This window comes from Ctenopharyngodon idella, chromosome 4 (genome assembly GCF_019924925.1).
Source record: "Ctenopharyngodon idella isolate HZGC_01 chromosome 4, HZGC01, whole genome shotgun sequence".
NCBI classification, from domain to species: domain Eukaryota; kingdom Metazoa; phylum Chordata; class Actinopteri; order Cypriniformes; family Xenocyprididae; genus Ctenopharyngodon; species Ctenopharyngodon idella.
This window is the reverse complement of record NC_067223.1, coordinates 26,736,678-26,754,806: the sequence shown is the minus strand read 5'-3', so window position 1 is coordinate 26,754,806 and position 18,129 is coordinate 26,736,678. Positions and strand designations below refer to the sequence as shown.

General features: G+C 39.4%; 1 protein-coding gene across 6 annotated transcripts in view; it reads right to left on the bottom strand.

Moving 5' to 3' along the window:
• The window catches only part of LOC127511082 (tripartite motif-containing protein 16-like), a 93,305-nt gene extending 80,989 nt beyond the window's left edge, over positions 1-12,316 (bottom strand). Inside the window, exons 1-6 of one of the 6 annotated variants that reach the window (XR_007929833.1) lie at positions 11,621-11,775; positions 11,047-11,208; positions 10,270-10,365; positions 7,119-10,183; positions 6,658-6,781; positions 2,393-3,207 (exon numbers count right to left, since the gene is read on the bottom strand). Coding sequence is in view for 4 of the 6 variants with exons in the window: in XM_051891514.1 (XP_051747474.1) it covers positions 754-913; positions 9,950-10,183; positions 10,270-10,365; positions 11,621-12,190 (1,060 nt within the window). In the remaining 2 variants the exon portion in view is untranslated. Of the gene's footprint in view, positions 1-753; positions 914-2,392; positions 3,208-6,657; positions 6,782-7,118; positions 10,184-10,269; positions 10,366-11,046; positions 11,209-11,620 lie in introns of those variants that run through there. The other 5 variants (XR_007929834.1, XM_051891514.1, XM_051891513.1 and 2 more) reach the window with 5 other exon arrangements.
• Positions 12,317-18,129: the final 5,813 nt, after the last annotated feature.

Sequence of the window (18,129 nt, the reverse complement as noted above, 5' to 3'; positions counted from 1 at the left end):
CTCTTTATCCATTTTGTTTTTATTGTTTTTTCATTTAGCGGATTAGAACAAAGTGTGATGAAAACAAAAATAAAAATATAAAAAAACGACACAAGATTTGTTTATTAATGTTCATGGGTCAAATATGTGATAAATGAACGGATTCTTCGTTTTTCCATTTCAAAGAAAAAAATGAGAAAACAAACAAAGGTACACGGACCTAGAAGGCATTTACTGTACATTAAATTTACCATTATTTATTGGCTTATTTCTGCTTATTTATTTAGTTGTAAATAATGCTAATAAGCCCTTAATATATCTTCAGTTCATTTTTAACTACAAGTGTGTTAATGCTTAACTACTGCATAATTATGGACCCTTAATTGTTACTTTTTTCAGTGTATCTGAACTCTTCATGTTCAATATATCAGCAGTGTCTCAGTAAAGTTTGCCAGATATCCTGTACAAATCATCATTTACATGATCAACTATAAAACTCTTCTGTCATGTTTTCTTTCTCCTTCTACAGGAAGAACATGAACACACTCAGTGAGTTTTTCTGCTTGTTTTCTTAGTAACTTACATTGTAGGAAGTCGGTTCTGGTCCTGGGAACAATGTTGGTGAAAGTGACTGTGGAAATCAACAGACATGAAGAGTGTGATTATCATGTCAAGAGAAAAATGATCCCTGCATCCATTCCTAATATGATCTTCTACATGATATGAGATGATGGATGATCATTTCTGAGAGCAGATGAATCTCCAGGACTTTACCTCTGTCAGAGATCTTCTTGAGCTCCTCTTTGCAGAAATCCTCCAGTTTGTCTCTCAGCTGAAGGACAAATTCTCTCACGCCATCAAAAGAGGAGAGAGAACTGAAGGGATCGTCATTTACGTCTGTAGATTCAGGAGGAGCTGAGAGAGACTGGAAACTCTACAGAAAACAGAAATCAAAGCTCATCACCTCCACACTTCAGCCAATAACCTGCACTACTGTCAGATTTGTGCAGCTCTTGCTGATCTTTAGTAACTCTCCTCAATCCAGCACTTCTTCTCATATTCATTGTATGACATTAGAGCTATAAATTCTAGCATTTGCCATTTACATTGTATGTGAACTTTCTTGGAAATCATTTGGATGATAAAGCATCTGCCAATACACTGATGCTCCAGAAGGAAACACGATGCATTAAGAGCTGGGGGTGAAAACATTTGAAAAGGATGAAGATGTCCAAATTTTTCTTATTTTGTTTAAATATCTTCTTTTTTTTTTTTCATTTAGTACTGCCCTTCGGAAGCATACTTCCATAACAATTTACCTTGATCTTCATACAGTCACTGCTGGAAAGGGTTCAAATATGCAGAAGATGCTGGAAAACCAAATAATGTGCAAGATTTTTCTGAAGAATACGGGGCAGTTTAACTGATCAGGACAAACACACAGTATTAAAAATCAAGGGTACATAAACTTTTGAATGGGTCATTTTTATAAATTCAGCTATTTTCTTGTCTTGTGGACTGTATGTAAACATCTTTTATGTAAAATATCTTATTCAGGACAGTACTAAATAAAAGATAACATGCATTTTGTATGATCTCTCTTATTTTGTTAAAATTATTCTGCAAGAGGATTCTGCAAGAGGATCTCAAACTTTAAGCAGTACCATATACTGTATATATATATATATATATATATATATATACGTAATTTTCCATTTGATCTCATTATCTCTTTACCCAATTACCATTATGTATTATGTAATAGACTACTTAACTACTTAATAAATAAATACATTTACGCGGAAAGACGCGTTCGGCGCATGTGCACTATGTAGTGGACTTTTCAAGCGCTCAAGTCACTCGCACATGCGCTGTTGTACGGTCACAAAAATACGGCTGCACACGGACGGGGTGTGCAAACGTCCACCGACCCTCCTGATGGTGAAAATTACGCGGAAAAAACGCAGACGGACCAAGTATACTTTGGGCTTGAGTCAGGCCTCCACAGACAGCACGCATCCTGAGCAAGATTCAAGTTCACATGAATGGCTTGTTCAGGGCACAAGCAAGAAAACTTACTGGCCAGAGAGTCAAAAAACTAGACTAGTAAACGTTGGCAACCTCTTTAAATTTTTCTTGACTGTACTGATGAACATCGCATCGTGTGACAAAATTTTCTTGCTCGCTTTGCTTGCGCTGACTGAAAACATACATGAAAAACACCATGAGACAGTAGAGACTCATGGACATTGCAGCAGTCTATTGAACAGTGAACGGGCCATGCATGTGGATTTGCATATGGCGTGACTGGTGGACACCGTTTAGTCCTTTGCCCCGCAATAATTTCATAGCGCATCACCGCATAACCGACGTGCTGCGAGGATAATAAAAGATCTGGTCCACAAGCAGGCTATTTCAAAGGTCAAGTCACCTTTAATTTAAGACTTTATAGACTGTTTCAAAGCAGCTTTACAGGTATAAACAGGAGAATGGTCCAATTATTCCAACAGAGTTCAATTCTGCTGTAAAGCAGCTCTAAAAAGAAAATAGTGTCATTGTTCAGCTGAAGTTAGTTTAGTTTTAATTCAGTTCTGTTCAATAGCTGTGTAGAGTTAATCAATTATGAAATCAGTTCAATTCGTTATAAAGCAGCTCTGCAGAAAACAGTGATGTCATCGTCCAGCTCAGTTCAGTTCTCATATGATAGTGTCAATGCAAGCAAATCAATATTATTGCTGAATATTAAGTGTCCCAAACTTAGCAAGCCAAAGGCAACAGTGGTAAGGAACCCAAAATCCATCAGGTCACAGAAATGGAGAAGAAAAAACCCCTTGGCAGAAACCAGGCTCAGTCAGGGACCGATTCTCCTCTGGCCAATGAACGAACATGGTGTGATATGATTCAGGCTGCATCACAAGTCAGATTGTGGATTGGTATAATTTAGAATATTTCATCTGGTTCCATCAGTTTGAAGATCAAGACACAACACGCCAGCATAGAGTTGAAGCTGGCCGTAGGGGTCTGTGCAGAGGACTTGTCTGGTTCTTGTGGTCTTTGCTGAGGATCTGTGCCTATGGCTGTCAACGAAGTCCTCACAGGAGATCTGTCTCTATGGCTTGTCTAGGTGACATGGTCTTCGCTGACATTTAGGCTTGTGTTTTGGTCATGCCAAGATGCAGGTCCACCATCTGATATAGATTTGGAAGGGATCCAGCTAACTATGGTAACCTCGGGATAAGGAAGAAACAGACAAAATGTTGACTGAGTTCTGAGCTCACACCAAAACTCCCATTATAATCAACGAACCTCTTATTTGCATTGTGTTTGCACTGTTAGTTATGATGAACGCATTTGTTAGTGAGCAGAATTGGAGTTTCAATGATGAGATCACTGCTTACATACACTCAACATGACTGTGATCAGCTACAATGCTCATTCAGTGTTGCAACCTTTCATGCCACTATCTAAATACAATGCAATAGATCTAAATGTAATGTTATAATCACGTTTTTAATAATATATATTATTATGTAATAATTTCACAGTTAATCTCTAAATTAAAAACAACATAAAGAAACAACATAAAGACAGTATATTTTAAATACTTTTTTAATGGCATGTTTTTATGAATTAAGGACAGTATCACTGAAACTAAAGCCGCGTTCATGCACCGTCTGCATGACGTAATGTTCGTCACCCGGAGGGCTCACGGACGTCTGCATACCCAGTCCATGTGCAGGCCAAATTTCGAGACTGTGCATGTGCAACAGCGCATGCGCAAGCTGTACAGAAGAGTCCACTAGGTGGCAAGATGCACAGTACTGAGCACAGTGTGCAGTCGTCGAAGAAGTGTGTGGAAAGAGCAATTCAAAAACAAGAGTAAACTTAGAAGCTTATCCATCTCCATCGATTTTGATTCTTGTTCTCTTGGTGTATCTTCAGAACTATGTTGCAATGGTGGATGCACTATTTTTCTTCTCTGATCCTGCCCAGTGAAGTCTCGTTGATAGCACGACTCGTGAGTTAAACTGTACTGCACGTGTCAAACTCGGTCATCCGCGCACATCCGTAGTTGAGTATACTTTGAAAGATGCACGGACACGACTGCACGCGAGACGCATCTGGTTGCGGAAAGCGAAGTATACCCGGGCCTTAATACAGCTACTGATGTCTAGATGAAATTGATTTTTTTCCCCAATTTTAAACATGAATTATAGCCATTCAACATTTTAGTGTAACTGAAAGCTATCTTTTTTTTTTTTTTTTTTTTTACATTAGTCTCCAAAAATATAACAACTTTTAATTTAAGTGAACTTAGAACAATCCTCACATAAACCAGTAACAAATGTCATATTTACCTGTGCCCTTCCTACCTGTCTCACAGGTAGGACAAATACAGAAATTGAATAAAGTTACCAAACAGTCTGCACTGCATACTTTATAGCCTAAAGATTAATCATTATTAAAGCTACATTCAGCTTTAATTAAAGCTTCATTATTTTCAATTTACATTGGTTGCTGTAGCTTTAAGAGCTGCTGCTGCTGCACATGGCGTGGATCTCACACATGTCCCAATTTCTCACAAGTCTTTACTTTTCATTTAAGACTTTAAAGTCGTCATGAAATCAAAATTGACCCCATTTACTTTGTTAGTGCATTTTACTAGTCTTGTGGTAAACTAATCCGTGCAAGTTAATACTCAGAAAAAAATGTGTCTTTAACTCATTCAAGGCTGCTCCAATGGTGACATTCAACAAAACGGACATTTTTGACATTATTGTGTGTGTTATTGTTTGTTCAAGCGTGACAGAGAACTCGATACTGGTGTGCCGTCCATGCTTACTATACTGGCGCGCGTCTTTCTGTGCATTGTGTGTGTGACAGGACATTCACAGACAGTGGGTTCTCTTTTGGCGTGCTTATATGGTTTAAAAGTATTTGCAGAAATAAGAGCGTAATCATATATTGTAATGCTAGCCAAAGGATGAAAAAAAATAAAAAAAAATAATGGATGCTGCATTAACTGTGTTAAATATTTTAATGCGTTAAACTGGAAAAATGAATTGCATGCATTAACGTTGACAGCACTAAGTATTTTAGTTGATTTACTCTTTCCAAGCTCTGATTTCTGACACATGGAGAGGCAACAGCAATACGGCTATTTGATTTGCGCTCATTTAATTCATAGAGTTTACACTCATTCACTTCTCACACTCATTATTGCATAGTGATTTTGGAGGTTTAAGTATAATATCATGCTTTCCTCTGGCTCACCCGTTATCCAGCAAACACGAGGAGTAACTGTGTCAGCCTCAGCAAAATATTATTTGGCAGAATTATTAGTTATATATTTTGAAGCCATTATCTGTGTCTTTCCGAATCAGGTATTTGGCTTCGGGGACACCCCTAATGGAAAGTCATGGAAACCCAACATGAGTGTGTGCCTTAATGAAGGCAAGCGCATTAATGTAGAATGGTAATTAAACTGACTGGAACTACCTGTGCATTGATAGCAAAACTGTAAGTTTATCTGCTTTAAGAATAGTGGCGTTACCTCACTAGTGAGAAATGTCATGTAGCTTTTAAGTTGCTAGTTGAGTTTTTACTGATAAAATAGAGCAGTGCTGACAACAGGTTTATGTGCAAGTGTGTGTCCGTTAGGGGTGGGGGAAAAATTTGACTCTTAGATGCATTTTAAAAAACAATCTGTTTAACACAAAATACTATTCTTCTCATTTGTTTTACTATATTTACGGGCCACAAGAGAAATAATGGAATAAATTAAGACAGTTAGGATTGCCTACCGTTATCAGCATATTATGCTGAAATTCGTCTCTTGAGAAAAGTTTGCACGTTGCTTTTTGTGTGATATACATTGGCTCGCCTTCTTGGTTTAAATCGGAAAGATTTCCCAATATTGCGACATAACCATTTTGGCTCGCAGAGGGCCCTAAAGATTTGCGCTACACCACTGTGTGTGAGTGAAGAACAACGCACACGGACAGTGCTTACATCTACTGTGTTTACATGAACACTCACCAGTGCAGGCATTTTGACACGGTGTATTTGACCAATTAGGTGCGCAACCGAAAACAGAGGCTTCAATGCTTATCCGTGTCCGAAACATCCTGCCAGTACTGAGTTTTATTTTTAATATCAAGCACGTCCTACTCTTTACTTTCTCATTCATTCATGTTTCTTTATTAATAATGCCAACAGTCCCGCCCACTGAAAGCTGTGTGGACTGTCATACAAATATGAATATGACACATTTATAGGACATAAAGGTCTATGCGGTAAAACAAAAGTAACCGGTGAAATGTTTCGAAATTTCCCTTGGCACAGCAGAGCACCAGTTTTAATAAAAGCATATGTTTAAGTTCAGTCACTATTTTACATACTTTAACATTTTCGCGGATGTTCAACAAATCATTCTTTTCGCCGTTACCACAAACAAGCTGCAGCCGCATGAATCTGATGAGCGCAGGAGCTCTTGTTTACCATAGAAATGGCGCGGTGATGACGGTGATGGCCTCAACATTGCGGTAGGCATCTCCTTACTGTGGTATTGCGGTAATGCGGTTGTCGTCACAGCCCTAATTCAAGCATTCAACAGCCTCGTAGTATAATACAAATTATTACACACATATAGCAAAATAGACAGTGTAACTGACTTACAGGTTTCTTAGACAGTCCATCTTCATTCCTCTTTTTCTCTTCTCGCTCTGTCTCACATGCAAGTTGAAGCCATCTTTTGATGCAGGATTCTTCTTCTTAATCTGTTGCTGTGAGCCTGATGTTTCTGACAAGTAAAGTAATAAAACTAGTCAGTGCAGTATAATGTACAATGAATACATAGATGAATGTCCAACTGAATTATAGTCATAATTTTTATTTTACTGTTATGCCATAATAAAACATGAGTAAAAACACTTGTCTACACTACCGTGCTGAACCGACTGTTTCAACCGAAAGTTGAAATGACTAAATAACTTATCTTCAAATAGCCTTAGCTATGTGTTTGCTTGCTAACAATTTGTTATCACTTTAATATCACATAAATACTCCAATCAAATATAACGAAGCAATCGCCAACAAAAAGACATTGTTTAAATTCATTATTTTTTATTCAATTTTACCTTGACTTTACTTTGTGCAGTTTTCCACCGTCAATTCTCCAGCCGATCCTCTCCGCTGTTCCGTCTTTTGGGCGCCTTTTCCGCGCGCCTACTTTTAAATTTAAAGGGCCGGAAGTAGGAAAATTCGAACCAGTTTGAACTTTGATTAATATCTTATCTCTAACAAACTTAGCTGAAGCCTATAACATGATTAAAAAAAGGTTTGAAAAGTTAATAATATCAAAATAACATACAATGTTCTCATTGCAGTTTGTGATGATTTGTGCTGATTTACCCACTCATAATTTAATTCATCAATTAACATTATGATAGGCTATTTTTATTCATAAAAAAGTAATTTATAAATGTAAATGTCAATATGCAGCCAAAATGTAAGACAAATTAAATATTTTTATTAATGTTTGTTTTGTAATGTTTTATTTATTAGTTTATTCATTCATTTACTTATTACAATATCAGGGTCACTTAAAGCAGTTTATAAAATGACACTGCCTGCTTACATTGTTAATCCTGCTTTTCATTCAACCAATCATATTTGAGTGACAAGTTTACAGTTTATGTCAAGTTTATGCATCAACCAGGGTTTTGTGCTGGTTATCATTTCCTGCTTTAAGGATAATGGGTTGGGTTAGGTTTAGGGGTAGCTATGTTTTAACTATGTTGTCACGTTTCTCAATCAGACACTCTACTTACAGTACATGTACAGCATAACTGACTGTAAGAGCTGTAATAGTGCACGTCTGTGTTTCTGCTCTACAGTACACACACGCACACACACACACACACACGTTGTGTTTTCATGTTTTATGGGGACTTTCCATAGACATAATGATTTTTATACTGTACAAACTGCATAATCTATACCTCTACATTAAACCTACAATTGACATTAATCAGTTTAGGCTCACACCCTGGTTAGACAGTGCTGACTGTGCCGTACATTTGCCAAATGTGGTCCATAGTTGGAGTAATGTATTCGGGCCATATTTGTTACGCTGTGTGTGGGCCACTTTAGGTTCACATTCAGATTTGCCAGTCGTTACTGTCCCTCATGTTTGCCAAAACTGGTCCAGATATGTTTTAAGATATCTGAGCCATATTTGCTGCATTATTTGTGGGCCAGTTTAGGCTCACACCCTGGTTAGCCAGTGATGACTATGACATACATTTGCCAAATGTGGTCCAAAGTTGGAGTAATGTATCCGGGCCATATTTGCTATGCTGTGTGTGGGCTATTTTTGTTTCACATTCAGAATCGCCAGTGATTACTGTCCCATAAGTTTGTCAAAACTGGCCCAGATATGTTTTAAGATAACTGGGCCACATTTGCTGCATTATATGTGGGCCAGTTTAGGCTCACACCCTGGTTAGCCAGTGCTGACTGTGCCGTACATTTGCCAAATGTGGTCCAAAGTTGGAGTAATGTATCCGGGCCATATTTGTTACGCTGTGTGTGGGCCACTTTAGGTTCACATTCAGAATCGCCACTGATTACTTTCCCACATCTTTGCCAAAACTGGCCCAGTTGTGTTTTAAAATAACTGGGCCACATTTGCTGCAGCATATGTGGGCCATATTTGGTTTACACCCAGATTAGCCATTGTTGATTGTGCCACATTTTTGCCAAAGATGGCCCACATTTGGTTTGTGATATTTGGGCCATATTCATTATTTATCACATGGGCCACTTCAGGCTCACATTCAGATTACACATTGCCGTAAGTGCCGCATCTTTGCCTAAAAAGGCCCACATGTGATTTGAAATATTTGAGCCATATTTCCCATGTTACATGCTGGCCACTTAAGGCTCACATACATTTTGTCCGGGCCATAAGAACGCCTGCAGTGCCGCATCATTGCCTGAAGTAGCCCACATCCGTTTGCTATCTGGGATATGGAACTTGCGAGGACGACGGGGCTTTGGATGACCTCCATGGTTGGAATGCAGGAGCTTGGAGGCTGGGCGGGACCAGCGGAGACAAAGGAGCCAGGAGGCTGAGCGGGACCAGCAGAGGAAGGAGGGCCAGGGAACTATTCGGAACCAGAAAGTCCAGTAGGCCTGGTGGGACCGGTGGAGAAGAAGAGAGCTCAAGGTTGGGAGAATAGGCAGGAGTCCATTCCAGAATATGTAGGTCAAAGAGTGCTAGGTCCGGGACCACCGTATTTGGGATCCTCCTCCTCTTCACCCACTGTGAAGGGGGAAACACAGCTAGAGAGTACCGACTCCACATACTTACCGAATGTCCCTTGAGGGCCATCCACAGGCAGGCACACCTCTGTCTGCTCTTTGAGGCCGGCGTGATATAAGGTGCACAGGGAGTCATCTGGGTAGTGCACTATGCAATCTAGATGGAGATACTCATGGGTGTGGTCCTCAAGGGAACAATTATGAAAATCCCAATCCATTTGTTCAGGTTTGAAGATCACCTGAAGCAACTTTGGTGAACATTACTCAAAATTGGTACCATCAAGATTTCACCATGATGTAAAAAACCAGAAGGGAAAATTTGGTTAAAAAAAGTTTCAGTGTTCTGGAAGTTTTGAACTGTTTATGGCATTAGTGGAGTTTGGCAGCTAAATATATATAGAGCTAAATATATAAAGAGCTCAGAACATTTTTACTAAGAGATTTTCAGAGTTGAAATGCATTTATAAGTGTCGTCTATTTTAAACCAAGATGATCAGATGAGGATCTACCTTATGATTATATAACACAACACAGAATTCCTGACAACACTTCAGTCAAGGGCGCATTCTGCTCTCATGAAATGTTTCTCTGTGAGTCTCTTGCTCAAATCCACTATGACCCTGTTCTTCTAGATCTCTGTTACCTGCAGGAAATGGATGTGATCCTGTGTGTGTGAAAGCTGCTCCAGCTCAGCGTCTCTCCTCCTCAGATCATTGATCTCCTGCTCCAGTCGCTCCAGTCGTCCTTCAGCTCGACTCACTGCAGTCTTTTCCTGATCTCTGATCCGCTGTGTGGCCTCAGAGTGGCTTCTCTCAATGGAGCGGATGAGCTCAGTGAAGATCCTCTCAGTGTCCTCCACTGCTGTCTGTGCAAAGCGCTGTTAGGACACACATCACAATCACACAGTGACTTCAGTGAGTCCTGACTGAGACTTCTCAAACTTCTCTTCTTCTCCAGACTCACCTTATGAGACTCCACAGCCTCTCTCAGCTGCTGAAGATCTTTCTCTCTCTGCTGGATCCTCTGCTGAAATGACCTCTGCGTCTCCTTCAGCTGGTTCTGCAGCACAAACCAATAACAGAGATGTGAGTTTATACTACTGTCACTATATCTGTCAGGGTTCTGTCACTTTGAGTTTATTCTTGTTTTTGTGACAGAGCCCTGATGCTTCTGTATTGTCTTGTCTTTGTGTGAGTGTGCGAACTCTTGTCTGTGTGCCTTGATTCATGTTTGAAGCGTGGTGTTCGGATTCCGGCACTCATGTCTAGTTTGGTTTTGGTTCTGTGCTGGGATTCGGACATTCATGCTCCGTGTGTTTGTCTTCTGTTGTGAGCACACAGGATGAGCATTCACTCGTTCTCGTGCTCTCTGTCTTGTGTGAGTGTGTTTTGAGTTTTCTCTGGCTGTACGCTTCACTGTTCGCGTGTGTTGTTGTGCTTTCATGTTATGTTTTGTTTTGTGCTGCGTAGCACACGGCTTGTGTTTTTCACTGGCTGTGTGCTTTTATGTTGTCATATTTTGTGTGAACACACGGCTTATGAGTGCTTTCATTAGATGCGTGTTCGTCTCTTGTTTTGTTTGAGCACATGGCTTGTGTTCACTGGCCATGAGCTCTTGTTTTTGTCATGTTTGGTGTGAGCACATGGCTTGTTATATTTGTTTCCTCGTGCCATGTGCTCTCCTGTCTATTGTCTTAACCCCGCCCATCTTGTTACCTGATTATTGGTTCATTTTCTTCACCTGTTTTCTCTCATAACCTGCCTTGTTTACTCCCTATTAATTCTTCCTGTGTTTGCAGTCCTGTGCCAGATCATTGTCAGATGTTCCCCTTGTGTCCTGCCCTGCCTGATCCTGTTTGCCTAGTCAGGTCATGCCTTGTCCAGTTGCTGAAAAAAGTTGAATCTAGTAAAAGTGGAATAAATAACCAATGGCTGTAGGTTCAAAATCACACCAACAGTGTTTTTTACTGCGTAACAGAGCTGTACATATTTCCATCAAAAATTGATTTTGAAAACACAGAACAGAAGCCAAAGCCTGAAGTGAAGCTATAAATGACTGAGTTCATATGGACTGAGACAGATTTACTCAAAAGAAAAGTGTTGTCGCTGCATTTAATTTGTGTTATTCTTGACAGAGATATATTTTGTCAAACAACTGGTGAATATTTTCTATAATTTTATGTTGCTTAATCAAAGCCTGTTTTACAAAAGTTTGTGTTGATTAAGTCCAGCAGCTACTGTTCTACCTGATCATATGGGTGACAATATAAACAGTGTCAACATTATTTCATCAGTGTCTAGTTTATAGTTCATACCTGTTTCTCTGTCCTCTGTGCTGCAGCTGATACAGTGTCGTGGTTTTTATGTTCATCCATCGTACACAGCACACATATAAACTTCTGGTCAGTGCGGCAGAAAACCTCAAGGAGTTTATCATGTGTTTGGCAGATCATCTCCTGCAGTCGTTCAGTGGCTTCAGTCAGATTGTGTCTCTTTCTTTTAAAGAAACTCTCATGTTCTTCAAGGTGATTCTGACAGTAAGAGTTCAGACACCCCAGACAGGACTTGACGGCTTTGTATTTTCTTCCAGTACAGATGTCACACTGCACATCTCCAGCTCCAGCGTAACAGTCAGCAAGTTTTCTCTTCTTTAGTTTCTCCACCACTTCAGCCAGCATGGTGTTTTTAACTAAAGCAGGTCTTGGACTGACCGTCTGTCTGCACTGAGGGCATCTGTAGACTTTCATCTGATCCTCCTGATCCCAGCAGACTGTAATACAGCTCTCACAGTAACTGTGTCCACAGGGAATGGTCACTGGATCCTTCAGGAGATCCAGACACACTGGACACTTGAACTCATCCTGAGAAATTCCGACTTCTGCCATTTTACTGCATGAATACAGAGACACAAAAAAACACAACAGCTCAACTACACTTCAGTTTCAGTTTCTCTGAATTTAACTGTTCCTGTTTCCTGGTTCTGTGTTTGAGTGACGTGTGAAAAACGTGTGTCTGCCATTTTTTTTTTTTTTTTTTGAACATTCTCTTTATTGGTTTTCCTCCTTTAGTAAATGGATCCTGTAAAAACAGTGAGTCCATCTGAGAGGTTAACGGCTCATTAGGGAATGATGAAAAATTCTTTTGAGCAAAACTGTGAGCTTGTAGATATTAAAAAAAAATGTGAATTAGGTAGATGGAATATCTGTTGTAACTGCTGAAATGTTGGACAGCATTTATTTATAAACAAATTTTGGAAAGAACGTATTCCTTATTCCAGGTCTGAAATACTGAATCAATTTGGGAAGGGGGAAATAAACGATTAGCAGTTAATGGGCTTAAAATAGAGCACGTCTGCCATTTAAAATGCCTTCTTATCTGGTTCCAAATTTTGAGCAAGTTGGAAACCACCAGATTACTTAGTCGAGTTAGAGGAGGGGTAGACAAAGCTGAATAAATTAAAGCTGGCCAAGAGGAAGGTGAGCATGATTTATTTTCCATATCACACCACTCTATCGACCCCTCCTGTAAACCAAATGAGAGTGCTCTTATATTACATGCAGTACAGCTGGAAATGAGGCAGACACATCCCACTTTTCGGTTTAGTCCTCTGTAAATATATCTTCTTGAGTCTGGGGGTCTTCCAGTCCCACTTTATATTAGGTGGCCTTAACTACTATGTACTTACATCAAAAAAATAAGAACAATGCACTTATTGTGTTCATATTGTATTTTAAAACACTTTGGCTCCTATTGAGGTGGAATATGGGTAAAGTTAATGACAGGTTTGGTGGTATGGGTAGGTTTAAGGGTGGGTTAAGGTGTAAGAGAAGGGTCAACAATGTAATTATAAATGTAATTATATGCAGGTAATTACAATTTAAAAACATGCTAAATGTTCACAATAAGTGCATTGTATCAAATGATTCACTTAAATGTAACTATATAGTTGTTAAGGCCGCCTAATATAAAGTGGGACACAGGTTCCCATTGCTATTTATCTGTTTCAAAGAAATATTCATTTGCTTGCTTTTAAGATAATGCCATATATGCTTAAACATAGAAATGCTTAAATCTACATGAGTGGAAAGTACCTAAAATACTTAAATGCTATAATGAGTGGAAAGTACCTAAAATGCTTCAGTGCTATATGAGTGGAAATTACCTAAATTAATTTACCTATAATAATGGCAGGGAAAAAATCCCAGAGAAAATCCAGCAGCATCTCAATACAAGTATATACTTGGGGAATCACTGGGTAAAGGCCTTAAGGGCAGAAACCTCAGTCCAAGAAACAGAGCCAGGGAAGATACTTTTGTGGTTACCAAGCCGAGGTGGGCTGCAAAGAGGAGACTTTCAAGAGTCAGAAGTCGGCCTAGCAGTCATACAATGGGCTCAAGAGATAGGTAGCCACTATAGGCAGGAAATGAAAGCTTTAGTGTAAGTTCTGCCAGGAAGACTCAATGTTACATCACCTATTAGTTTAGATCTAACCAATCATTATCTTACACTTGGAGTATAAAAGATCAGTACTTACACATGTCTGAGTTTGCAGATGCTGATGCCAACCTTCACCTCCATCCTCCCCACCACCACCAGGATGGTCCCTGTCCATACCTCCCAGGGGGTCGGCTACACCCCTGCCTTCATCTTCAGGCAGGAAACGCAAAGTCTGCAACCCTTTAGGATGTGAGCTACGAACGGGGCCTGCGCCAAAGAACTTTATCTTACAATATTTTGCTTGCTGATTGTTAATAAATATCATTGTTACGTTATCTTGCCTCCTGAGTCTTTCTGGTAGAAGTGGTTATTTAGTGCAAAACCTCAGAGGCAGGGGGATTATGAGCATGGTGCGTAGAAAGAGCTTAAGAAAATAAAACTACACCATGAATAGAAAGAAACTGAAAAAAATCTCAGGGTGAGATTCCAAATATGGAAAAAAGTTAGAATATATAAGGAGGCAATCAAGTCAAGTCACCTTTATTTATATAGCACTTTTTACAATGCAGATTGTGTCAAAGCAGCTTTACAGTGATAACTTGTAAATAATTTGGCTGCACAGCAGCTCCAGAAGAAAATGGTGTCATTGTCCAGCTTAAGTAAATTCAGTATTGATTCATTCCACTGTAAAAATCAATAATTAGTTCATTTATCTATATATCAGTACTGGAGAAAACAGTGATGTCATCGTCCAGCTCAGGTCTGTTCGCATACAATAGTGTCAATGCAGGCAGATCAAAACACTGTTGAATATCAAGTGTCCTCAATCAAGCAAGCCAAAGGCGAAAGCAGCAGGGAACCCAAACTCCATCACGTGACATCAGATGACAAACAGGTGATAAAAATGGAGAAAAAAAACCTTGGGAGAAACCAGGCTTAGTCGGGGGGCCAGTTCTCCTCTGGCCAAAAGTGAACAGTGCATGATTATGATTCAGGCAGCTTTACAGGTCATAAGTCCGGTCACAGGTTTGTTGGGAATCGGTGCCACTGGCTGTCGTGTTGGTGAGGCCTTCACAGGGGATGATCTAGTTGACTCAATCTCTGCTGACACTTCAGGGCTGTGTTGTCGTCATGTCTAGGCACAGGTCCTCCATCTGATCTGGATACGGCCCGGATCCGGCTGACTACGGTAAACGCAGACAGGAGTTTTACTAACTCAAACATATTCTGAGGGCAGAAAGGAAAATTATTGGTTTACAGATTCATCCAATGAAATTGAAGCAGAGGCGGGGTTAAGAGTTTGGACCATGTGGAGGGAATCCTTCAGACAGAGCCGTTATCACTGTCCGTGACAGAATGCATTTATTGCAAGGTAAGTGAATTCGGGGGGCCAGTTCTCCTCTGGCCAACAGCAAACAATGCATGATTATGATTTAGGCAGTATTACAGGTCATAAGTCCAATTGGAATTGCAACAGTCAAAATATTTGATCCAGTTCCATCTAGTTGAAGATCATATTCATCACGTCGGTATGGGACGGTTTGTTGCGAATCGGTGCCACTGGCTGTCGTGTCGGTGAGGCCTTCACAGGGGATGATCTAGTTGACTCAATCTCTGCTGACACTTCAGGGCTGCGTTGTTGTCGCAAGGGAACAAAGAGAACTATCTCCATCAAGCAAATGGAGAAGCAGAGCATGCGGTGGGTACTGTTAAAGGCCTGTGGAAAGGAGGAGGAGATAAGGAAAGAGCACTCCTGACATATCGTTCCATGTCACTAGGGAACGGATATTCACCGGCACTGCTTATGGAAAGGCAACTTCGCACTTACTTACCTCAGCTCCCGAAAAAGTTGTCTCCATGCTGGCCTGGAATGAGATAGTTCTGGTGCAATGAAACAAAAGGAAGGAGAAAACAGCAGCAGTACTACAACAGACGTCACAGGGCCCAGCCCCTCCCAGTTATGCAGCCAGGACAAAATGTGTGGTTGCCGTTGGAGAAAATACAGGAAGTAAAGTTTGTTATGATATGTTACTCCCTGTGTCATGTCTCATGCTTCCCGTTAACGTAACATGGTAACATAACAGCGACGATAAGGCGCACGAGCGTCAGGTGCGTTCTCTGCGAGATGTTCTAACCATAAATATCTATGGTTCTAATAATGTACTGGTTCTATCACTGATGGATGCGCATCAGTGTTAATTTCGTTGACAAATAATTTGTCATAATTTTCATCAATGACATTTTGTCACGGACAAAAATGAGACGATGACTCAATAAAAAACAATGACTAAAGCTATGACAAAAATCTATTGTCATTTTCGTCAATGAATAAAAACAAAACGAAAATGACAGAGAGGGACGATTTAGGAAGATATCCAGTCAGGACTGCTGTCCTGTGCGGAAGATGTGCACATTTGAAGTGTAACGTGCTGATCTAACCACGGGAAAACGTGACGCTGTTGCGCCTCTACAGGCTCGCACAGCAGCACTTCAGACTGCTTTGCAATTATGCTAAGCGATTGCTTATGAGTTAATGTTGAATTATGACAATGTTTACTATACAATGTTTATATGGTAATATGTGATCTCCCTCATCTGAACTTAAATGAGCAGCCTGCTACTACTGTAGGCTACAGTGAAGACTGCAGACATTTCAGAATAAGAGTCACGGTGTATTTCAGGATGGTTTATAATTATTTTGTTCCCCTGGTCATTATTGTTATTTTGTCTACAGAATAAACTGTATTTAATTAAATTTCCATTTAATACATAGTAAATTATTGTAGCTTCTGCCACAGGAAGAAAATACTAAGAACATTATTTGACACATTATTAGAAGTATCAGGGTTATTATAATTAACTAAACCTAAAACCATAAAAAAATCTTCATTACTTGAAATAAAATAAACGTTAACTAAAAAATAAATAAATAAATATATAAAAAATGTAAACAAGTAGTTCTATGATGGTGCTTGTGTCACAATGATTGATGATGACCTTTGACCTCTCTGAATCTGTGACCTCTATGGGACCACCCAAGATGTTCCCCTCCCCCACGGGCCACCTACGAAGTTCTCCCATCCCCCCACGGTTGACCGTTGTATCACCACAATGACCTTTGACATTGTTGGTGATCCTCCGGGGACCGATATGACCTTTGACAGCATATTTTGAATAGTGATGTTGCCCTGTGAACCTCTGGATGTCTTCTGGGTGATCAAATTGCAGAAGGATGATTGTAAAGGGTTGAGAGTCATTTTACAGGGTTGAGGGTCACGTGACGGCATCCGCATTCCGGCTCATCTCTCTGTACAAGTGAGAAGCAACAAGAGTCTAGAAACAGTCGGATCAAAATAACAAAAGAATAAACACGATATATTTTATGAAATAGATTACACATGCACGCAGTTGTATACATTTCATTCATTCTATTCTTTTAAGGAAGTTGGTGGAAAAAATTATTATGTACTGAATAATGACAAACTGTTGCTAAATTTACTGAGATCATTTAATTATTTTAGATAAATTAAAAAAAAAAAACAATAAGGCCAGGAAAAAGATTTAATCGTGCGATGATATCCGAATGAAATTGGTTTACAAATGCTTATGAAATATAAAACACACAAAATGAGTTTCATCAAGTAGTTGAATATTCATTTTAACATTGTCAAAGCATAAGAGGTTTTTGTGTCCATGTTTTGTTGAGGCCTTCCATAGACATGACTATTTTTCTATCCTTATACCTAAACAGACCCATTCGCAGTATTCTTTTTGTATGTACAAAAAACATAATTTAGTATAAATGGTGTTTAGTATATTTTGTATATTTCAAAAAGTTAATTGAAAAACATTTACTTCTTTTTAAAGTTTATAAAATAATTTATAAATAAAATGTAAAATCATATATAACATGAGGTATAGAATTAAGTGTGCTACTAAAATACTATTAAACATTTATAAAACAACTCACATTTTTCAGAGAGCTGGGAAAGCACTCCTTACTTTTTTGATGTCCTTATCATGAATGAAAAGCAGAATGCAATAAAGTTGAAATCTAAAAATCTCTCTCCCTCTCTCTTTGTGTGTCTTCTAAGCAACCGTACTGTGTGAAATCTGAGACAGTCTCAGTTTTCACACAGCAGGGGGGGTCAGTCATGGGGTCAGTGAACTGTTTACAGAGTGATTTCACATGGACTGGACACATTTGGAAATTTGTTTTGCAAATGGAGAAATGACATCTCCACATATGTTTTAAATACAATATTTATTCTAATGGTACCCGAGGCCTTTTGGGGTTCGTAAAAAGAACGTTTCAGCTAAGCAAACACATGTAACAGAATCATTTTAGCTGCTCTGATCAAAGATCAGGACCTCTGCAGGCCGTGGC